This window comes from Alosa sapidissima, chromosome 7 (genome assembly GCF_018492685.1).
Source record: "Alosa sapidissima isolate fAloSap1 chromosome 7, fAloSap1.pri, whole genome shotgun sequence".
NCBI classification, from domain to species: domain Eukaryota; kingdom Metazoa; phylum Chordata; class Actinopteri; order Clupeiformes; family Clupeidae; genus Alosa; species Alosa sapidissima.
Window position 1 is genome coordinate 15,297,500 of NC_055963.1, and position 24,045 is coordinate 15,321,544.

Here is a 24,045-nt window from a genome sequence, read left to right on the forward strand (position 1 = left end):
CATCTGGGTTTTCCCAGGCTATACAAGACTGGGTATCTACAAATAACTCCTTTAGGTGACGAAATGTTTAGGAATTTTAAAAACAGGAAGTACATACTCCCAAGGCTTAATTAACATTAATGTTAGTTTATTCTTGAATTTGTCCACATACCCAGTAGTACCCACCCGAACACTTACTCAAGGTCTTAAAACCCCTTAATCCCATCCTAGAAATACTCTTGAGGGAAGATGCTTGAAGTTGGTTGTAAACAATATTTTTTATTTTTATTTATGTTAATAGAAATTATTAATATTTGGCCTTATATGTATCCGTATTCTTAAACAAAACTAGAGTCTAGTTAAGTGAAGTAAACAAGGCCCAAACAAAGATGACTGGGGGGAGCCGCTGACATTTCAGCTCTTGGTCCTTTAGGTGTCTGCTCTGGGACACAGATCGCTGATCGTAAACAGTGCCATGCCACTGAGAGAAATTCTCAGGGGTCACTGAAAGGCCAAAACCGATGTGATGTGAGTGTTTATCAAGGTTTAATTAACATTCATGGGATTAATGTCACAGAAAGGCACCCACAGAGACAACGATGAAACGTACTTCTCATGAAAATAAGCCCAGTGGCATTTTGCTCCCATATGCGATACATGTTGTTTTCAAACATTCAGGAAATCAAAGACAGAATTCTAAACATGGTTATGAAATATGCAACTCTGACTAAACAGTTAAAATGATGTATAGGAGAGGAGAGCACCTGTGTTTAGAGGGTTATACTTAAATACTTTATAGTTAAAGCAGAAATGTCAAAAGCATAGAGCCCTCCATTTTGACATGTAGGTAACACATGAACAGATGGTTGCAACAGAATGGCTTCTGCTGTGACAGGAGGTAACATGCATGCACATTTTACAACCCCATATTTCAATATTACATATCTCTCCATCTTCAGACATAAATAACAGATTACACGGCAGTGATTATGGCTACATGTCACTGTGTGTGTGTGTCAGTAGGCATAGGCATGCTTCCATGTGTGAGTGTATGTCTGTTTACCCTAACCCATCATCAACTCAAACAGAATGTGATGACTAGATAGCTAGTACATTCCTGTGTTGCTCTAAACAGTGAAGTGTGTTTCTGAGCTCTTTTTTAGTTATTTTTTTTACAGTTTAGTTACAGCCAGCAACTACATACTGTCATCTGCCCATATAACTGCATTGAATTCCTTGTTAGTGACCTCATTTAGAATTCCTAAAAACAAAGAACGGCACTATTGTTTCTATATGGTTTCCATAACACAGAAAGTCCTTTACAGAAACTCCTTTAAATTGTACGTCTATAAAACGCCTATGGAAATAGGCCGTTTCTGGTCATAGCAAAAAGCAACAATCTGAAAATGAAGACATATCATTGACATATCAATTAATCTGAAGATAATTAATTTCAGTCAATACCACACTAAATGTCCAATGTTCAAGCCCAGGATGGGCCTGAGTAGTGAGCGTGTGGCTGATGGTGTTGCTGACGGGCAGCTACAGGTCGATGGAGACGGCTAGAGGTCAATGGAGACGGCTAGAGGTCGATGGAGACGGCTAGAGGTCGATGGAGACGGCCAGACGAAGGCAGAGCACTGCCTCTGGAGGCACATCCCTGGTGCTAATCTCATTGCCATCCAGCCTGAGCACTCTGATCTGGGAGAAATTGGCCATGTCCACTACCCTGCAGAAGCTGCCCAGAGAGAACTCTGCAAAGTAGGAGCAAAACACATGTTAGACTAGAGCCATCTGGTGAAAACGAGGGATTGTATAAGAGATCTGGGAGGTGTATTTGATAAAGACCCCTGTAATTTAGAACACATGCACAGTGTTTTTGTAATAGGTATTGGCATGACAGCATGTCATGACTTGTGCATTATGTATTTTCCCCTCAAGACATGAATGCAATTACACAATCCATTAATCTTTGTTGATCTATAACACTATCTGTCTATAGAATCTATACTGTTAATTATCTCACATCCTAGAGGCAGTTTGCATGTCTGATTTTGTGTTTGGAACATCTGTTTGGACTACCTAGTATACTCCTCAGAACACAACTGGTCAAAGCAAGACACCTGGCACAGAGGAGCCATTATAGATATTTTCTTTCTTTTCAGATAAATGCTAAATCTATGGCTTCTCTGAGCTGCGTTGTGAGAGGGGTCAAAGCTGTGGTGCCCTGGTGCAGTACCTTTGATGTGGTTGGCCTGCAGGTAGAGGTTCTCCAGCTTGGTGCTGATGGTGGGAATCCTCTCCAGGCGGTTGTGAGAGAGGTCCAGTTCCAAAAGACTAGTGGTGTTGAAGGCGCTGGACGGAATCCCATTGTCGGTCAGCAGGTTGTGCGAGAGCCTCACATACCGCAGAGTGGGGTAATTGGAGAGGAAGTTCTCGGGGACGCTGGTGATCTGGTTGAAGTTCAAGTAAAGCTGCTGGAGGTCCTGGGGAAGGCTGGCCGGCACTTTCTCCAGGCTGTTGCGGCTCAGGTCCAGCACGGTTAGGGAGTCCAGACCCTTGAAAGCACCACCCACTTCCTTAATGGCGTTGCCGTGAAGATTCAAATGGCTTAGGTCCACCATGTCCTTGAAGGTGTCGTCCGAGAGCTTCGTGATTTTGTTGTTGTTCAGCCGGAGGTCCACAAGGGAGGTGGGGAGGTCCTCTGGGATGACCGTTAAGCTGTTGCTGTTCAGGTAGAGCTTCTGCAGGTTCTTCAGTTTGCTGAATACTTTCTTGGCAATCTTGTCTGAAGTGAGCTGGTTCTTGTGCATGATGATCCAGACCAGATCTGTGGCATTGTCGAACACGCCCTCCTTGATGCTGGCGATCTGGTTGTTGTGCAAGTAGACGTACTTCATGCGCGAGGGGACAAAGGGGACGTGCTGGAGGTTGCGGCTGTGGCAGTACATGGCCCTCGGGTACAGACCCGGGCAGTCGCATTCTAGAGGGCAGTCGGACTCAGGATTTTCGGTGTTCCATTGTGACGCTGGATAACCGTTCCGGTAGCCATAGCCGTGCCTGCTCCGCAGGTGGGAGAGCCAGTAGAGGGAGTTGCGGGAGTACGACAGGCAGGGCTGGGCCAGCGAGGCCAGGAGAAGCAGCAGAGCCCACTGCATAGTCACTGCAGACACAATTCAGACCCTCAGCAATGCTGTCCAAAGAGGCAATCCAACAATCACAAAGAGGCATGCAATTTATGATATTCATAGTCATTTTTGCAGGACAGAGGTCAGTTTTTAGGACAGATGTGAGTATTTACTCAGTACTTATCACTTATCAGTCACCAAAATGTGGGGACTTAGTCAATGCATTTGGGTTTGGACTTATATTGTAAACCTGACACTACATCATGAATGAATGAATATTCCACAAAAACAAATTAGAAGCACACAGAGATCATCATAGCAACTGATTAGGCTTTGAAGCGACCTAATTGTCCCCTTTATTAATTTGCCATGAAATGTGATGAAAGCATCATTCAATTTGAGGTCAATTTAATAAGTGTAATTTCTATCGGCACTTTGTCATTAAAAGTTGTAATTGCGTACAGCAACATTCATCAACCACCAATTAAGCCACATCATGCAGTTTTACAATTGTTTACTTGACAAATAGCTCAGCTTGATGGCCTTAGGGGTTTAAAATTCTGTGACCAAGCCAGGAAATGTGTTAAAAGACACCATTAAGTGGCAAATACCCCACATGGTTTTGAATAACGTAATTACAGTCCATTAGTATGTTCCAATGTTAGCGTAAATCTTGAAATATTTAAGTTTCTTATCTTTTAAAACACTGCACCCACAAGCATAACAACAAATTACTTTGAGGAGTGAAATCAAAATAAACAATCCATCTGTGCGTTTTTGTGTTCTTTTACAACTAAAATGCCTTCTAAATTCCTGGTAAATGCAAAGATCAATTATGTTATGAATACAAATGCTACTTTAATTATACAATTAAGAAGGACTTATTTGAATCTCTTATAGTGGTGATGTGCATATGATAACAATGTGATAAAGACATAATGATGTGCCTACCAGTCAGAGGAGAGGGTGTCCTGAGTGCTTGTCTGTGTCTGTATATCCCCTGGACTGTCTTTGAGTAAGAGGCATAGAGGGGTTTTGTGGAAATACCCCTCTCCAGCTGCATACCAGAAACCAGCCAATTAAGGGCACACTCTTTGGAGTGTCAGAGCATGCATACAACACACACACACACACACATATACACACACACACTGTGTCCTCCAGCCATGTCAATGAATCCCATCTAGGCTAGCTGGGACATCTGCAGTCTCAAGTGCTTTGTTTTTTCATGTGTCAGGATGTAATGTATTATTATCCCCTACCTCCCTATAACACACACACACACACACACACACACACACATACTCCTGCTTGTCTGGCCCTGTTTATTTATTGTTGTGGAGCTTAGAGGGCATCAAGGGCATGACTGATCTACATGCCTCTATGTATCTTGGCATTAGGACAGCGTCATCCTTCAGTTCGCGTCTCAGTGCTGTAATGGCGATGGAAATACTATTGGCCAAAACTGAAAGGTAATGAGCGTCTCTTTTTGATTTATGTTTCATTAGCTGTCATCACCAAATTCCCCGTCCTGTTTTTGATGGTCTCTCTGATGAGAGACATCCGTTACGCTCCAAAGTGTAACCTGAAGTGTCCTATTTGTTCCTCTGCCAGTACATACCTATAGCTTAGATTTGCATATACTGCCAGATGACAAACTCGACTGCTACCTGCTGATTTCGTTTTATGGTTTCCACTAATGTCTTAATGTTTATTCTTATTTTTTGATAACTTGGGGCCATTCTTAAGATCTTTTTAAAGATCTCACAAAAAAGGGGATGTCAACCAAGGTCAAGCAAATAGATTTTTCTCTGTCCACACCTGGAATTTGATCTGGAACTTTGTTGTGTTTTTTCTTCTGTGGTTGTGACACAGTATTTCATACCAAAGAATGATTGTGATAACACCTACACTGTACACAAACTCATAATTGCAGGGTAGTTGTTAAAATTCATACATCTTTTCTTCCAAAAGATGATATTCAATAATAGTTTTGACTGTTATTCATTTTGATAATTGGGGGCCAAGCAGCGAAGCTGCGAGGACCTCATTGTGTTTCTACGTTTTCCTATTATTATTATTATATGCAATGGAAGTCAATGGCAGCCCATAGAACCGTCTGGTAAAAAGTTGGGAAATTTGGCACACTAATTGGGGACGGTCCCATGATTCATGTCACCAAGTTTCATGACGGCAACTCGAACCCTCTAGCGCCACCAACAGGCCAAAGTTGTAAGTGTGTTCACTCACGTAACTTTTGACCCGTAGGTCCGATTTTCAAAAGTCAGGTATTGGAATCCTTGGACCAAGCCGAGTTCAACGCACCCTATGACTTCATTTTCCGCCATGATGGATTTTCCGCCATTTTGGATTTCATCAAAAACACTTCAAATGTATCAGGGGTCACATACTTTCTCTGATTCCCACCAAATTTTACACAGATCATCTTCAGACCAAGCCTCACAAAAGTTATCACTTTTCGTCTTCGGAAGTATTACCGTTCGCCCGTAACAGCCAATCAAAATTTGCGGCGAAGCCGCCAAACAGGAAGTGAGCTCATATCTCAGCAACCCTTGCAGTCATCAAATCCAAACTTGGTATATGGACTCATGACCCCATCAGGAGGACGCTCTAGAAATTTGGTGACCTGTCACCTCTAGGGGGCGCTGTAAATCAGTAACATGCCTTTTGGACTGTAGCTGCTGTTGTGCCTAGAATTACAATGTACTAGTGGTGTCTGGTAATACTGTGGAAGATCCTTATGTTGACAGATGGCAATTCATGACATCAACATAATTGATTTGGCCGCCATATTGGATTTAATCAAAACGACTATCAAATTTCCCTAGGTCACAAATTTCATCGGATCCTCACCAAAATTGGCACAGACCATCTTCAGACCATGCCCTATCAGTGCTTTGATTCCATAACAATTGACGGAAGCGTTTGCCCATAGCAGCCAATTGAAATTGGTGGCGAAGCAACCCATTCACCTATCATAACCAAACTTAGTCCATGGAATCAGGACCCAATCAGGGGGACGCTCAAGAAATCTGGTGACCTTTGACCTCTAGGGGGCGCTGTAATTAAGAAACTTGCCTTTTGGCCTGTAGCAGCAGTTGTGCTTAGAATTAAAACGCACGATTACAGGCTCTGGAGCATACACACTGCTGCCCATCACAGGTCATCTCCTTCAGGAAGGACACTTGCAAGTCCACGAGATGTGCTCATAAATAACACAAAACAGACACCTTTACACTCTCATTATTTAGGGCGGTTGGTATTCCATAATAAAGTCCCAGTATCCGTTGAGAGACCTCATTAGGAAGTCTTCATCACAACGTGATCAAAACAAAGGTAAGGCAAGGCCAATTTAGCAGAAAGCTCTCAGGTCTCAGGGGAAATACTTGTTGGTAAAACCCGCTGTTAGAACTAAACATGGTGCAGCTTTTAGCTGCTATGAGGTTCAGCTCTGGAACCAACTTCCAGATGACATCAAAAATGCCCCAGCTGTAGCAAGTTTCAAATCTAGACCAAACAGTTCTTAAGGTGCTGAAGCAACTGTGGTGGGTTATTGTGTCCCGTTCCATTTAGTGATTTATAAACAAGCATTAGTGCTTTAAAGTCCATTTTGTGACTTACTGGAAGCCATGCAGTGACTTAAGTATTTTAATTTTAGTCCCTAGACTAGCTGTTGCATTTTGTATCACCTGAACTGTATGATGGTCTTAAGGAAGGCTTGTGAAAAATCCATTGCAGTAATCAACCCTGCTATTTGTTTGGGAGACAGGCTGCCCAGACTTTGTTTGTTTTCAGTTTTTGGGGCCTGGGCGATCTACGGAGACAGTTTTTTTTTTTTTTTTTTACAGTGTCATGAAATGGGCAGCTAGTGGATTGTGAGATCAAAAGGGTTTTTTATGGATCGTGAGATTGCTGAATGTGCGAATGTAATGGGCTTGAAATCGCGTATGATCGCAGACTGCACCTTTAAATCTTTCCTCTTTTTGTCTCTTCTCCTACCACTACCACTCTCTCCACCCCCGAAAATGCTCTCATTTCCCGAAGAGAACTTTTGAACAAAGACTCATCATGACAACCATGCATGATTAGACCTGCAGTTTTTATTAATACAGGGTGGTGAGTTGTGTTCAGAGTTTTGTGTAGAGAGAGACAGTTCTCCAAAAAGACATGAGAGTACAAAGAAGAATGGGATCAGAAAAGCGTTTAGTAATTCAGACCAGTGCCTTTGTGCACATGTTACGAGTGCTCTGCGTGTGGCCACTACACTGCTCCCATATGGAGCAAAGTATTTACGTATTTTCTAAAAGAGAAGTTGCAGTAATGATGATACATCACTGCAACAGGATTATAAAATCTCAGTGAAAACAGCTGAAGATAATAAAGTCGGTGTGTGTAAACTGCTTGCAGGGTAAAAAACGCAATCTTCCATACCTAAAATATGAATTTTATTGCTGGATGTGAAGTAGTCGTGTTTAAAATCATACTAAAGAGGTGTGTGTATGTCTCTGTGTCTGTGTGTAGGTGTGTGTGTTTCGTAGCCCTGGTGGCTCTTAAGATGCAATGCCAGCCTTCTTCCTCCTTTTCATCAGAAGTGGATTCTGTGAGTCTTGAACATTTTTTATTCTGATCTGGTCATAGTCCACTCTTATTTCTGACAGGCCGCTGGTCATTTCCTTCTGGAGATGGGGGAAAAAAAACACAAAAACACTCTTGAGACTCCATCCAGACCACTGGGACACATGGGCTGCACATCACTACTATAGAGTGCGTTCCTTTTATCACTAACACCATGTCCTAACCGGACGCGATGCGAGCGAACATTAGCGAAAAAAATCTGTTTAATTACATTGTTTTCAATTGGAGTGTCCTGCAACGCTACGTTTTAAGATAACCTTTTGTCGGATGCCCGGTTTCCATTTTCTTTCTGTCGCTCGCTTTGCTCTGCTATTTTGAATGAGAAATATGACGCAATAGAAGGGCGTATTTAACGGGTTCAGTGTAGACAGATAACGACAGTCGCTTGCTCAGATCCTATTAGGACATGGTGTAAGGCATTTACCTTCACTTCTTCCCAAGCTTCTAGTTCTTCATTCAGGACTCGACTTGTGTGGAGAGGAGTCTGGGGAACTTCCATTGACTGGGAACAGAGGATACAAATACAGTACATTAGTCATAAGTGTGCCTGTGTTTCTGCGAAAAATATTTTGTATTGCGCTGTAACCTTTTCCACAAATGGTCATTAAAAACTCATAAATGACCAGTGTGCTCACAATGTGAGCCACAAATGTATTATGTGGGCATAGTTGCAACGTTAGCAAGGCAATACCAGGTTTGTCAGTGAAATTTTAAACACAGTCTAATCATTTATCCAAACAGGAATGTTTAAGACCACAAAGAATGCCCAAATGTGTTTCATTTGATAACTGATGGAAGTGGTATTGTTGTGAAGTCAGTATTGTTGTGAAATAAATGCACATACTAATTCATCTGTCCAAAAGAGTCCCATCTCAGTTACATATTCACCAGACTCACCAAATATGTGTTTACACTATCTTAATATCGAATATATCTATGGCAAGTTGAATGTCGGTTGTTCACTGAGGTTGTATGTATACGTGACTGAGTGGTCCAATGTTTCATATTGTAAGTGTGAGTGATGTCTCACTTGTATCCAGGGGTGGTTCATGAACTCTGTGATATTCATCCTCTCTGTGGGTTCTGTCTTCAGCAACAGCCTGATCAGCTGCTTTGCTGCAAAGAGTGGGAGACATGATCTCAATCTTACCTGTGCAGTTTTATACACTTAGAAATGTATGGCTTTATAGTTGTTTGGCAATAAACTGATTGTTCTTCCTATAAACACAAACACTTGACCTGCCCAGTGTCAGATATATGTGATGCCTTTTTTCTTTGCTTGAGTTACAAATCCCCATGCACTGGCTGTTTTCGGATCCCGCTTAGTTTGCTCTAAATAAACAATGAATCCATAATTTTATACCAGTGTGCCGTGAAAACTGGTTTAATACCTTCCTCTGACACATCCGACCACTCGTCGGTAGGGAACCCATACTGGCCGTTCCGAATTCTCGTCTTCATGCCGGGCGACATGGCCTGGCCGTGGAGGGAGTAAAACGGAGGATAGCCACACAGACTGGGGGGAGGGACCGAAGGAAGGGTGGGTTCCAAAAAAGAACAAAAACGAAACAAAACAAAAATCGGGGACGTGAGAATGTGAAGAATGCAACTGTAATTACTTGCTGCAACTCAGAACCAGTGCTTATTGGCGTGCTACTCACAGTATGTACATGATGACCCCAAGGGACCACATATCACAGGACTTGTCATATTTCTCTGGACCAAGGACCTCAGGGGCTGGAAGAGACCAAATCATGCACATAAATAAACAAGCCTGTTCTAAAATGAGCAACTAGTTAGATTTAACACTAAAACACCTCCAAAACACTGCTGTTTCTGCTTAGACACCTATTTTGCTTACCAACATAGTAAGGCGTGTAGCAGGGCGTGGCCAGTGAGTTGTGTGACACGGTTTCTTTGGCAAACCCAAAGTCTGTCAGTTTCAGCACAGCGTCTGATCGTTTTGATGTGTACAGGAGGTTCTCGGGCTAAGAAAAAGTCCGAGGTGAGAGCAAAGGTTAATGTTAAGTGCTACTAAGTTACAGACCCTCTCTTTTGGAGGTTTGCTGGTATTAACTTACCTTGACATCCCTATGTGCAATGTTGATGGCGTGTAAGGCCTGGATGGCTTCTCCAATATGCTTCATGATGTTTGAAGCCTCTGTCAACACACACACACACACAATTTTATATACATTGATTTTCCATCTGTTAGCCTGGTTTCAACATTTACTTTTGGGCAATTCTCCCATTCCCCATTGTCCTCCCCCAGAACATTTTTAATTTGTTTGATGTGATTTCCTGTATTCTGGTGCATTTTGGGGATGGCCAATACTAAATTCAATCAGATTCATAGCCTACGTCCTGATTTGTTGATATTGAGGCAATGATTCCATGCAAAGGCTTGGGGTTCAGGGCCCCCTGACTCCTTGGGCCCCTGGGCCTGGGCCCGGTAGGCCCGTGCAGTAATCCATCCCTGATTACAATACCAGCCTCAATTACAAACGAATCAAGAGACAGGAAACTATAAACTATGCTGCTCGACAATAGTGCAGACGCCTGTGCAAATTTATGGATGACTTCAGTCAAGTTGGAATAAAATGGACAGATTCGAAGTAGGCTATGGGATTATGACTTCACGTCAAGTTAAAACTGAAGATGCAATATCCAAAGTGGGTGATTATAACAGTGTTTTCACTATTTAACAATGTAGCCTCATGGATAAGGTAATATGGGAAATATGCTTTTAAGCGCTTAGTTACGCACTTTCTTTGACTTACGCACCCTTAAGCACATGGGACAATTCGCCCCTTTGTGAATAGGGGGTGGAAACACTGGATTTTTGATCATAGCATATCAAGTGTAGACTTTGTATTAACTTTGAAATCACTGGACCAATCTAACCAATTACATAGATCACGGATTACTAACGTTACTTACTACTTCACGACTAACCATTGCAAACTGATACTGAATTGGCACTAAGGAAACTTTGCATTTACCTTTATAGAATAAATGTACACATTCTTCCGACTGCAGTTATTTTAGGGGTTATTACCATTTTATTGCTTCATCTAACTACCACGGCCAGAAGCACTCAGAAAAACTGCAACGTCAACCTCTCTGGTCACTGCTGAGTTGGTAGAACAGTGTTATAACAGAGCGGGTTGATAAACTAAAGAAATAAAGTATCTTTGGTTGTAGACTGTCTTATAAAGTAAATATTTCTACTTTACCTCTCTCTGTGAAGCACTGGTCTCCTCTCTTCTGGATGCGACTGAACAGCTCTCCCCCTTCCATGCTGTGATGAATTTTAGAGCGACAAACACAAAAGGTATTCAAACACCAAGTAACTCAAGTGCAGCCTGGTGATATTTGCCAAGAAGGATTTCTGCATACTGTTTTCAGAGGTGAAGGAGGCGATAGGTACTCTGCTTACTATGAGTCTAATGACTCATGCATGTGTATTATAATAGGAGTCTGATGACTCATAAATGTATATTATAACAGGAGTCTAATGACTCATAAATGCATATAGCCGATGAGTCCATTTCAAGTAAAGTACAGAATAAAAGGGTGTTACACATGCATCCTAAACAGCTGGACCTGCCAGTGGAAATGAATGGTCTATGCTGTATACAGACAAATGGTGAATACTGCCAGAAGCCTTTGACTGAATGGAAACTTTTCTCTGCCTTTCAGCATTCACTGGCAAATGGTTCTGATCCAAAAGCAACCCATTAATTTGTGGTGTGCATAATGATACTGACGCAGGAAATGTTATCACCACCACATGTACTACATTATTGTAGGCTGCGTGAGGCAAGAAACACACCATTCCACCACATGTGCTACGTCATTCTAGGCTGCGTGAGGCAAGAAACTCACCATTCCATAACTATGAGGAGATACTTCTTGCCCTGGTAGAGGTTCTCGTAGACGTCCGCGATGCCCACGATGTGAGGGCAGGTAGAGGCTCGACAGTGCAGCTCGACCTCTCGCCGAGCCTTGGGGCAATCCAGCAGCATCTACGAGACACAGAGAAACAGAGTGAATAAGTAAGCATGATATGCAAGGACAGGTAGTTTTTGTACATTTTCATGGACGAGATGGATAAAGTGGACAATGTGTACACGTACGCTGGTGTCTAATCAAACCTTTCCATTACTGCGCAGCGCTATTGTACAGGAAGAGAGGAGAAGAGAGAGGAAGGATGCGGGGGAGGGCAAGAGGACGCTCCCTTTATTCATTGACATCTTCGTATGGATCTAAGATCTAATAGAAAGCTCTTAGCTGCTCCACATAAATCAGCCTGAAGTCATTTAGCCCTGACAAACACAAGCTTAGCATACTTCCTGTTTGAAGGCCGCCTGAACCAGGCTAATGCCAAACATGGCAGCTCCATATCCAAAGCATATGGATAATGTATGGATGAACTAACGGGCTTGTCTGTGTTAATATATTCAGAGAGGCTTCCAGGAGTTAGGAAGTATGTGAGTTTGTATGCATTGCGTTAGCAGGAATGTGGGTAGCGTTCATGCCTGCATTTAAAAGCTTAAGGTTTTACTATACTATAATCACAGCATGTCTAGACCATATAGCACTCACTTTTCACATGTTAATGAACTCAGACCAAAAGGTTTTAGGAGGCATTAACGCCTCACCCCCTGCAAACGCACACATATGCATACAATTAGAGTGTACATGCACTGATTATATAAAGGAACATGGAGCAATGATAGTTGAGTTGCCTGGAATAGAGTCCCTTGCAGATAGATAACAACCCTGAACAACGGGTGGCTTGAAATGCCTGTTAAACAAGTGTGTCCTGGCTCGTTAGATTTTACAGTTGGGAGAAAAGCTGACCCACAGGAGAAGAGTAACCACAAAGACCCACTGAAAACCAGAGCCAATCTACTCAAACTGTGTGTTGAAAAAACTGTTTTTAAAAAAGGTGTGTTTTGAGGACAACATATGCTTTACATTATTCAATTTCAAACAGACTCCAACTGATTGTGAAAACACTGACTCTTTGGAATTGGCAACACGCCATTTAGCCATTTCTTAAAGCATTAAGGAACCAGGAACAGAGGGGAGAAACAAAAAAATAAAGCAATGTCCAAACAATTTTGGTAGAACAATTTCTTGGATTTAATCCTAGTACGGGCTCACTGAGATGTCCATCCCTAGCACAGTGTGTCCTGACCCCTTGACCAGTGTTCAGAGCTGCTAAGTATCTCTTCATCTCCTGCACAGCCCAGGATAATCCCCCAGCACACTCTACTCTGCTTGGCTCTCTCACAGCGGACTACATTTAGCAACAAACACACCCGTCCGTCCTCCGCTAAGAGGGTTAGCAGAGCCAAGCCCTGGAAGCAGGGACAGCACGAGACGTCTGGCACTGGCTGAGGCCGAGGTACACCTCAACATTCCCCCCACCCTTCCAGAACGGCACACAACAGAGGTCGCTGTATGAGAACATGCCGTCGCTGTCACTACTAAACAAACAAACAAACAAACACACACAAGTCAATACAAGTCCTGAGCATGGAGATCAGATCACCCATAGTATGTTAGCTTGTCTGCAATGGCATCTGTGCTGCATAATGCTCACTGGTGAATGAATAGCACAGGTCTGGTGAAACATCCTTACATAGCCATCTCTCTGGTATGTGTGTATATGACCCTTGAGGGACTATGTGGTCACCTGCTGTTCTATGGTGCAGATCCATTTTCAATTATCTCCTTACCATAGAACAGTGTTCTAGTGTAGGCTATAGCTCTTTCTTAAGGTGCCCTTTGAACTTGTGTGTTGTTGTTGACATACTGTCGTGTTTGTGTGTGTGTGTGTGTGTGCGCACATTGGGTGCTTGAAAGCTTTTTGGGGATGGGAAACCTACAATAACATGGCTATATGTTATATATATTTATATTTAAGAGATTTAATGCTGTGAAGATAGGCTTCTTCAACTAGATGAAGGGGGGGGGGGGGGTACATCAAAGCAACATCTTTGGCCTTCCATGAGTGAACCATTTCATTGCAATATCCAATTCTCAAAAGGTCTGTCTGTGACCCAATGACCCCGCAGTAAAAGTTAAGTGCACTACTTTTATAGGCCTACACAAGGCAAGACCATCAAGAATAAGCAGGAAGCTCAGACGTGTTCCAACCGTTACACTCAAAAGAAAATGAGGAAGACTGCAAAGACCTGAGACCACTGACGCCCATCCGCATTATGGTGGTTGGTGTTTAACTCACAGAATGACTGGCGCTGCCCCAAGGTCTGCATGCATTTTACAGGAAATCTGAAGCATATTGTTGCCTGTTCCCCCGCACAGACATGTATTGGGGCATTCATAGCATATTTTGTGGACAAACACAGCAAATCATTGTTCCCGTAAGATCCCCGGTATAGGGAGCTCTTTCATTAGTTAGAGCTGTGGGCAAAGACTTGGATACACTTCAGACCACTCTCTCTACACGCCTTTAAACAGGCGGGGCCCATTACCAAACTTATATATCCAGTCATGCTTACGAAATAATGCAAATTATGATTACCTTTAATGCGTACTTTTGACCGTTGCTCTTCCGAAATACTTCCAGGACCCTGCCATTTATGCCCATGCCAAGTACTTGACTCGTAACTTTGTATTCTTCTGTTATAACGCTCTTCTTCAACCCCGGGATCGCTTTTACCTGATTTTGTGCGTTGGACATGACTAAATATCATTTATTTCTACCTTCCTATTTTGATTGATTTCCAACGGAAAAAGTAGCCTGAGACTTATGCTCACACACTGTCGTAGCAGCGGATGTATTTAGGATTTCCCTGGCTATCCAATTAGTTAAGAGTGAACCGACGGATCTAAATGCAGCATGTTACCTCGTCTTCTTAGACGGATGTGGGTAAAGGCCACATTCACAGATGATAAACTTTTAAAAGCGTCCTAATTTCTCGCTCAAATTTGTCATTGCTGTTCCGGATGTTTATCGGCCAAAACGAAAGCGTCCGATGAACAAAAATGTTCTTATCGTGGAAAACAGTTTTTGGTACCACTCAGTGGTATCCATCCAATATTCCTGCACAGCATTTTTCGTCTCCCTAAACTGAGGAAGGTTTACCAACAATCGATCTAAGCCCTGGTCAAGATACCGATGACAGCCAGTCAGAGATGTTGTTTCCTGCCTATGACCTCACACTCCATGTCGGGTAGTGACAGTGGTGCGGTCCTTAAAGGCATAGTTCTGCAACTCTACGGCGTCTCAGTGCAAAGTGACACGACTTTTTACAGTGCTACACTGTAGATGTGTTTAAAATCACACCATTCAAGCCAAATTTGGCATATTTCACACCTAGATGGATGCATTATTTTGTGGAATTAGGACTGAAGCACGAATTGACTCATGAGAGGGCAGTAGAAGTGAAATTGCCATAGGTTATAAAAGCCTTCCAGACCCTTTCATCAATCTCTTTGTAAAAACAGTGGCTGGGAATAGAATAACAGGTGATTGTAATTTATGTTTAAAGCCTACAGGACAAACAATTTTCGCATAATGGGCCTGATACAGAACATGTTCACCTGAGCAACAGTGATCAGCATGTAGGCCTAAGAATATAAGGAAATTCCATATGAGTTCAAAGAGCTCAATTGCTCAATGTTTGTCCAAAAAGTCCCCATGTGACTGACCTTTGACACCATGATATTACCTGATATTTTCGTCAATTTCCAATATGAGTAACCATCTAGTGTTAAAAATGTACCCAATGCGTCTAAGAGCGACGAAAAGGGTTGTACTCCTATCTGTGACAACAACGTTACATAGTGCAATTGCAACACCACACGTTCCAGGATAGCATTTGCCATGTCAGACTCCATTCTCCTTATGGAAAGTCCATGTGGTGTCAAAATGAGTTGGAAGCTGAACTCAGTTTCACTTTGTTTATCATTTATTATTGGGGTGATACATTGGGACAAGTTGAATGCACTAACTAACAGACACTACAAGAATGTGCCTTATCCTTCCCTCATATCAGTGTTACATATACCCTCCTCATAATCATTATAGAAATACTTATACTGTATTGTTTCTACACAACCCATTTACTTGTGTTGCATTCCTAGTACATTTCTATGTGAAACCATAGCACTGAGACTCCACTTTCCACCCTGTCTTCTCCTAGAACATTCCCTGGACAGCTCAGGGCATCCGCATCTCACAGGCAGAGACTGAATCTTAGAGTTCTTAGATGGGTCTAGGAGATGACACCACCCAGACACTGGTGTTACCACACACACAGTATGTCTGATGTGAACTACTCCACCACCCTGGGGTGCATTGGCAATGGGAAATTCTTAGCAACTATGGTTGTAGGAGCCAAATTGAACTTCATGTTAATTCTTATATTTTCTTTGTTTATTAGCCAGAGTAAGTATGTGTGTGCATGTCTGTGTGCGTATGTATGTGAGAGTGGTTGATTGGATTGAGTATGGGCACAGGTCTGTCTGTCCCACCTCCAGGATCCTGGAGGAGGTTGCTGAAGGTGGAGCCCCAGGGGGATGACCTTAAGAGCTGTAGGCCGCAGCATGTGGGCGTGGCTGAGAAGGGCATACAGTCTTTTGACCGTGCTGCTGTGCTGACTAAAGCTTGGACTTAATAGAAAGCCTTATAGTGCATTTACTTGTTTTACTTTACCACAAACTGTCAACAATAAATGGTCAGAAGGGACCGACTTGGAACAAAACCACTACTCCTCATCATTTAACACGCGTCAAGACTAGGATCCACTCAGCCACAAGTGGTAGACAAAATTGGAAAAACTTAAACGCTACTACAATTTAGTCAAAAGACTGTATGCCCTTCTCAGCCACGGCTTCTTCACCTCTAGGAGAGCTGGAAGAAATTGAGTTAAGAAAGGCTTTGACACGTGAAGATGCAAAAAATGCTAGAAAGAATAGAAGTGCTGCAATGTCTCGCAAAATGAATAAGATAAATAAACTTATGTCTGATCAAGCAAATGTGGAGGAAGTTAAAAAGGATTTACAGAAATACATAGAAATGCTGGAGAGTTTTAATGAAGTTCACAAGCATTATCAAACTTTCCTGTCAAAGGATGAGCATGTTAAAGACACAAAGTGGTATGAACCAAAAATGAGGACCATTGAAATGTTTATAAATATAAGTATAAGTATATATACTCTTTTGATCCCGTGAGGGAAATTTGGTCTCTGCTTTTATCCCAATCCGTGAATTAGTGAAACACACACAGCACACAGTGTACACACAGTGAGGTGAAGCACACACTAATCCTGGCGCAGTGAGCTGCCTGCATCAACAGCGGCGCTCGGGGAGCAGTGAGGGGTTAGGTGCCTTGCTCAAGGGCACTTCAGCCGCTTTCTACTGGTCGGGGTTTGAACCGGCAACCCTCCGGTTACAGGTCTGAAGTGCCCCCCAGTAGGCCACGGCTGCCCCAAGGGTATATGCTGCACACCATGCCTTTAAGGCCAAGGCAGAAGAGTGGATTCAATCTTGTCCAATTTTACCACCAGTTTTACCACCACCTGAGAAAGAGGAGGAAGTTCGTCCTGAGGACAGCATCTCTGTGGTAACTCGGGCATCGAGCAAAGGGACAAATGTTAGTACAGCATCAGCCAGACTGGTAGCAGAGGCTGAGAAGGCCGTTCTTGTAGTCAAGACTGCCGCTCTGAAAGAAAGACATGCTTTAGAAGAAAAGGAAGAACGTCTAAGAAAAGAAAGAGAGGAATTAAGGAGGCAAAAGGAGACTCTGGACTTTGAAGCTGAGCTCTCTGCTGTAAATGCCAAGCTTGCAGTGTTGGCTGGTGCTGAAGAGCAAGTGGCTTCCACTCCAGTGGATGGAATGAACGAGTACCTACAGGAAATGGAAACCTTGCGTGCAGGACCTCAAACCACTAACATGAGCGGTGGAAGGACTGTTCGACCCAGGCATGGTGTGCAGCATATACCCTTGTTCCAACCGCGCAGCAGACAAGCAGGTTTGGATGAGGACGACAAAGAACACTGGCTACTCCAGGACACCCAAGAGGCTATAGGCGCAGTTCAAAGGCCACAGTCAGTGCAAAGAGGTAATGTTCTTCGGCAAACTATCGTTGAGAAATCTCATGATCTCTCAGAAAGAATTGAGCTTAGGGGGGCAGCCGTGGCCCACTGGTTAGCACTCTGGACTTGTAACCGGAGGGTTGGCGGTTCAAACCCCGACCAGTGGGCCGCGGCTGAAGTGCCCTTGAGCAAGGCACCTAACCCCTCACTGCTCCCCGAGCGCCGCTGTTGAAGCAGGCAGCTCACTGTGCCGGGATTAGTGTGTGCTTCACCTCACTGTGTGTTCACTGTGTGCTGTTTGTGTTTCACTAATTCACCGATTGGGTTAAATGCAGAGACCAAATTTCCCTCACGGGATCAAAAAAGTATATATACTTATACTTAGTACAGAATATAAACAGCTGGCTGATGATGTTATTGTAAAATCACATGTAGACACAGAAGGTCCTGTGAAAACACATCAAGGACAAGAACAGCGCAGGCCAGTACAAGACAGTGCAACCTCTGGTAATCTGATAAATATTTTGAATAGACAAAATGAAATCACATCTATGCTACTCAAGCAACAGCAATTGTCTTTATTGCCACCCAAAAGTGTTACCATCTTTGAAGGGGACATCTTGCAGTTCAGGTCATTTATGTCATCTTTTGAGCACAACATTGAGATGAAAACTGAAGATGCACAAGACAGATTGTTTTACCTTGAGCAGTACACAAAAGGTCAAGCTAGAGAGTTAGTAAAAAGTTGCCAGCACATGGATAGAAACCAAGGCTATCTCAGAGCCAAATGCCTGTTGCACGAACATTTTGGCAATGAGTATAACATTTCTACAGCTTACATTGAGAAAGTACTTAATTGGCCTACCATAAAGCCTGAAGACCCAAAGGCCTTGAACGACTATACCTTGTATCTCAAAGGATGCTGTAATACCATGGAAAGCCTGGATTACATGAAAGAACTGAATGTAGCTTCCACCTTGAAAGCCATTGTCATGAAATTGCCCTACAAGTTGCGGGATAAATGGCAGACTAAAGCTCAAGAAAGGTTGGAGAACAACAGCGCTATCACATTTGCAGATCTTGTTCAGTTCATTGAGAAACAAACAAAGATATGTTCCAACCCAATATTTGGAGACATACAAGACAAGGTTGCAGGCAGGAGAAGTCTCAATATCAGTAAGTCCATCTCTAGGCCCAAGTCTTCTTATGCAGCTAATGTGGCAACACTGAGCACTCCAATGGCTCAAAGCTTGAACAGTAATGATCCAATTCCCAAATGCCTCTGCTGTGAAGGTGCCCACAAAGTAGAGCATTGCTCTGACCTCAGGAAGAAAACCCACAGGGAAAAGTTAAACCTTTTAAAAGAAAAGGGACTCTGTTTTGGTTGTTTGTGCAAAGGGCACTTAAGCAAAGACTGCAAGGACCGTCTGTCATGCAACATGTGCAACCGAAACCATCCCAGTGTGCTTCACATCAACTTTCAGGTCAAAGGTGAGACTTCCAGGTCAGTGGAACCACCACAGCCCATCCCAACTGTGTCATCAAACATCTGTAGGCATAATGGGGCCGGGAACTCTAAATGTGCACTTTCAATTTTACCTGTTCAAGTGAAATCTGTTAAAGGAAACAGGATCATTCAAACTTATGCTTTTCTCGATCCGGGAAGTTCAACAACATTCTGCACGGAAAGGCTGGCGCAGAAGTTAAGCCTGGAAGGAAAACAAACCACTGTGTTATTGAGAACATTGTTATATGAAAGACCTGTCAAGAGTGTGTTGCTGTCAGGACTGGAAGTGAGTGAGCTGAAAAGTAGCAAATTCATGCCTATAACTGAAGTTTACACTCAAAAGTCCATGCCAGTGACAAAAGACAACATCCCAACACAGGAGGACTTAAAGGAATGGCCTTACCTCAGTACCCCAGATAGACTCTGATGTTGACTTGCTCAATGGAATGAACGCAGCAAATGTGATGGAACCCTGGCAAGTGATCAATTCACAAACATGGGCCTTATGCCGTTAAAACCCTGTTAGGCTGGGTGATAAATGGTCCATTGGGAGGATGCAGCAAAGGTGTGGAAATTGCCACAGTGACTGCCAATAGGATCTCCTTGGTCGACCTGCAAGAACTTCTGGTGAGTCAATACAACACAGATTTCAACGAGAAGGCCTATGAAGAAAAAACTGAAATGTCAGTGAATGACAAGAAATTCCTGAACATTGTCAATGAATCTGTGAAAGTGAAAGAGGGTCACTACTGCATTAACTTACCTTTCAAATCAGATAACATCACAATGCCCAACAACCGCGTTGTTGCAGAACAGCGCCTGTTGAATCTGAAAAGGAAGTTCAAAAGAGATCCGTACTATCAAAGGGAGTATACAGAGTTCCTCAGTGATGTCATTCACAAAGGCTACGCTGAAATGGTTCCCTTTGCACAACTGTATAGGACAGATGGAAAGGTTTGGTATATCCCTCATCATGGGGTATATCACCCAAAAAAGAAGACCATTAGAGTAGTCTTTGATTGTGGTGCAACCTTTCAGGGGACATCCCTTAACTCTGAACTACTCCAAGGCCCAAATTTGACGAACACGCTGATTGGAGTGCTGACACGTTTCCGAGAAGAACCAATAGTGCTGATGGCGGACATACAGGCCAAGTTCCACCAAGTCCAGGTGACTGAAAGTGACACGGACTTCCTGCGCTTCTTATGGTGGCCACAAGGGAATGTGGATGATGCTCCAGTGGAATATCGCATGACTGTTCATTTGTTTGGTGCAGTCTCTTCACCAAGCATAGCCAACTTTGCTCTCAGAAAGACTGCACAGGACAATGCAAACAACTTCCCTCCTGAGGTAACAAACACAATCATGGAACACTTTTATGTAGATGATTGTTTAAAATCTATGCTCACAGAACTAAAAGCAATGGAACTCATCTCAGACCTCACTGAAGTCTGTCATAGAGGAGGCTTCCATTTGTCAAAATGGATAAGCAACAGCAGAGCTGTCCTTGGTGCTGTTCCACAAGAAGACAGAATTAAAGAGATAAAAGACTTGAACTTGAGCAAAGATCCATTGCCCATGGAACGAGCCTTAGGACTTCAATGGTGTGTCCAAAGTGACTCCTTCAAGTTCAACATCACCATCAGTGAGCGTGCACTTACCAGAAGGGGCATCCTATCAATGGTAAGCTCTATATATGATCCATTAGGCTTTCTGTCTCCACTTACCTTGCCAGCTAAACTGTTGTTACAGGAATTGTGCCGACAGGACCTTGGATGGGACATGACCATTCCCAACACACTTTCTGACCAGTGGACCAAATGGACCGGAAGTCTCTCACAACTCACAGACTTCACGCTGTTTCACGCTGCTTTAAGTCAAATGATTTTGGTGAGTCAGTGCAAAACCAGATTCACCACTTCTCTGATGCCAGCGAGCTAGGCTATGGAACAGTCAGCTATCTCAGAATGACAAATGGAGAAGGGAAAGTCTATGTATCATTCTTGATTGGCAAGTCAAGAGTAGCTCCATTAAAACGACAGACCATCCCAAGGTTGGAGTTAGCAGCTGCAGCTTTGTCAGTTAAAGTGGATAACATGTTAAAAAAAGAATTGCCGCCACCTACAGATAGGTCAGTGTTTTGGTCTGACAGCACATCTGTCTTAAAGTATATCTCAAATGACCACACTCGTTTTCATACCTATGTGGATATAGGACATCTACTGTAGGATTAGGGAGGCTACACAAGTCAGTCAGTGGAGGTATATTGACACAAAGAGAAACCCCGCAGGCGACTGCTCTAGAGGTGTGAGCGCAGAGAGGTTCATGAGGAACCCAAGGTGGATCTCTGGACCAGAGTTCCTTTGGTCATCAGAAGAGGACTGGCCGAATGAATCTGTGGACAATGTTGAACTTTGTGAAGATGATCCAGAGGTGAGGAAATCTGCAACAGTGAATGCAATTATGTAGACATGTGAGGAAAGGCCCACAGACAAATTGATCAATCACTTTTCAGATTGGCTTAAGTTGAGAGTAGCTGTTGCATGGATCCTTAAAGTGAAAGAAGCATTAAAACACCTCGTGCAGAAAGGAAATGACTCAAAGAAAGATTGTAAGCAGACTCTAAGGGTAACCAGAATGACAAAAGGGTATGTCAAAGACAACATAAAAGAAGCAATAACAGTGAATGATCTGATAATGGCAGAAAAGTCCAGTATCTAAAGTCTGCTTGCTGCTGGAGGGTGATGACACTTCTGTGATGGGTTCAGAACAAGTGAAAAAGGATTAAAGATAAGTGAACTGATTCACTTTCCTTTAATATTTTTGCAAATAATTTAAAATAATTCCGGTGCAAAAAGAAATGGCTCCTTTTATAATTTAATGAATTAGTTGTCTTTGCCTCTACAAATACAATCAGGGGCCGGTATGTAGGAGCCAAATTGAACTTCATGTTAATTCTTATATTTTCTTTGTTTATTAGCCAGAGTAAGTATGTGTGTGCATGTCTGTGTGCGTATGTATGTGAGAGTGGCTGATTGGATTGAGTATGGGCACAGGTCTGTCTGTCCCACCTACAGGATCCTGGAGGAGGTTGCTGAAGGTGGAGCCCCAGGGGGATGACCTTAAGAGCTGTAGGCCACAGCATGTGGGCGTGGCTGAGAAGGGCATACAGTCTTTTGACCGTGCTGCTGTGCTGACTAAAGCTTGGACTTAATAGAAAGCCTTATAGTGTATTTACTTGTTTTACTTTACCACAAACTGTCAACAATAAATGGTCAGAAGGGACCGACTTGGAACAAAACCACTACTCCTCATCATTTAACACGCGTCAAGACTAGGATCCACTCAGCCACAAGTGGTAGACAAAATTGGAAAAACTTAAACGCTACTACAATGGTTTTGGGAAACGCATCCCTGGCCAGGAACAGGTGCAATCTGACCTGAACCATTCTTACACACACACACACACACACACACACACACACACACACACACACACACACACTCCGCGGATAAGGTGTCCTTGAGCAAGGCACCTAACCCCAAACTGCTCCCTGGGCACCAGTTCAAGGGCAGCTCTGTGTGTGTGTGTGTGTGTGTGTGTGTGTGTGTGTGTGTGTGTGTGTGTGTGTGTGATCCTGGTAAGCTCACTGCTCCAAGTATGTGTGTACACTACCCCCGGATGGGTAAAATGCAGAGAACAAATTTCCTACAGGAGTTTCCAACAAGACAATTAAGTAACTTATGTTTTTAGTGAGCCTCTTCTGCATTTCCAGATTGTAGTGTAGATCATTCATTGCAACATTTAACCTGGTTGTCATGCATTGCTGACAGATAAATATACTGCCAACTGACATAGGGGTGGAAATTCAGGTTTTAGACCTAGAACCCTCATATAGCCATGGAGTGAATGGAATGGACCCTGGACACACACAAGGTTGTCAACCTAAAGTGGACATCCTTAACCCATGTCCTGCATACCACACTGTACCAATGAGGGAGACAGCAGGGGAGTATCAACCTGGGTCTGCAGGTTTCAGCTTGTAATGTAGGCTACGTATGAAGAGTTAAAACTTGCTGCTGTTAAGTCTTACCAGCCAATCTTGCCACTGGGCTGCACATGTTCTCAATTTAGTCTCCATCTGCTCATTTCACCCCTAACTTGGAGAGAATTTCTTCAACACACAAAACCCAGCCTTCACGCCAAAGCATGATTGCAACTCAGTCTTGGCCTTTCACCTTTAAATTTGGCTACTGGTAGCCAAACATCTATGTCCAAACATCTATGCTACACATGGAATTTAGAGATATTGCTGACAGCTCCCTGTCAGTTCCCAATTCTGTGTAGACCTATTTTGTGTACAGTGTGTGTCTCTTGTAAGGCAAGACAAAAACAAAAGTTATGCAATTGGGTCTCTTCACTCAGAGCGGAAGATGAATTTCGTTCTAGTTAAAAGTTAGTAGCAAATTAGACTATTCCTACCTTTAGACGTGCGTTGCATGATTAAATATGCTTCATAGGTTGAAGCATAAAGTGAATTACAAAGACTTATACATTTCACGGTGTGTAGGCCTCTTTTATCCTTATAATTCCCAATCGGCCTGATTAGCTGCTTAGTGGCATTGGGACCGCGTTTGTCCTGTATAGGAACGCCAATATTAGAATAACTTGTTTCCTACCCGGACGTATTTTGTGT

General features: G+C 43.0%; 2 protein-coding genes across 4 annotated transcripts; both read right to left on the reverse strand.

Moving 5' to 3' along the window:
* Positions 1-304: 304 nt before the first annotated feature.
* fmodb (fibromodulin b) lies at positions 305-4,116 on the reverse strand. Of its 2 annotated transcripts, none has more exons than XM_042098069.1 (3): positions 4,059-4,116; positions 2,219-3,172; positions 305-1,733 (listed from the first exon to the last, which is right to left on the reverse strand). In XM_042098069.1, the coding sequence occupies exons 2-3, from the start codon at positions 3,135-3,137 to the stop codon at positions 1,582-1,584; spliced, it is 1,071 nt and encodes a 356-aa protein (XP_041954003.1). In that variant the 5' UTR covers positions 3,138-3,172; positions 4,059-4,116; the 3' UTR covers positions 305-1,581. The 2 variants fall into 2 exon arrangements, with proteins under 2 accessions (XP_041954003.1, XP_041954004.1); XM_042098070.1 differs by having other exon boundaries at positions 2,219-3,142; positions 4,059-4,101.
* Positions 4,117-7,208: 3,092 nt separating this feature from the next.
* On the reverse strand, positions 7,209-23,971 carry LOC121713763 (MAP kinase-activated protein kinase 2-like). 2 transcript variants are annotated; one of them, XM_042098657.1, is made up of 10 exons: positions 23,832-23,971; positions 11,652-11,791; positions 11,000-11,064; positions 9,845-9,924; positions 9,625-9,751; positions 9,425-9,500; positions 9,155-9,279; positions 8,794-8,879; positions 8,188-8,265; positions 7,209-7,804 (listed from the first exon to the last, which is right to left on the reverse strand). In XM_042098657.1, exons 2-10 carry the CDS (start codon positions 11,789-11,791, stop codon positions 7,679-7,681), a joined length of 903 nt encoding a protein of 300 aa, XP_041954591.1. In that variant the 5' UTR covers positions 23,832-23,971; the 3' UTR covers positions 7,209-7,678. The 2 variants fall into 2 exon arrangements, with proteins under 2 accessions (XP_041954591.1, XP_041954590.1); XM_042098656.1 differs by lacking the exon at positions 23,832-23,971 and adding an exon at positions 14,323-14,965.
* Between the last annotated feature and the right edge of the window lie 74 nt (positions 23,972-24,045).

Bases quoted from the DNA above. Each gene is read 5' to 3' on its own strand.
- fmodb (XM_042098069.1), bottom strand. From the start codon at position 3,137: ATGCAGTGGGCTCTGCTGCTTCTCCTGGCCTCGCTGGCCCAGCCCTGC. The intron at 1,734-2,218 runs GTACTGCACCAG...CCTACTTTGCAG, and splicing joins GCAGGCCAACCACATCAAAG to AGTTCTCTCTGGGCAGCTTC.
- LOC121713763 (XM_042098656.1), bottom strand. From the start codon at position 14,481: ATGTCCAACGCACAAAATCAGGTAAAAGCGATCCCGGGGTTGAAGAAG. The intron at 9,925-10,999 runs GTAAAGTAGAAA...GTGTGTTGACAG, and splicing joins CCAGTGCTTCACAGAGAGAG to AGGCTTCAAACATCATGAAG. The intron at 9,501-9,624 runs GTAAGCAAAATA...GGTCTCTTCCAG, and splicing joins CTACACGCCTTACTATGTTG to CCCCTGAGGTCCTTGGTCCA.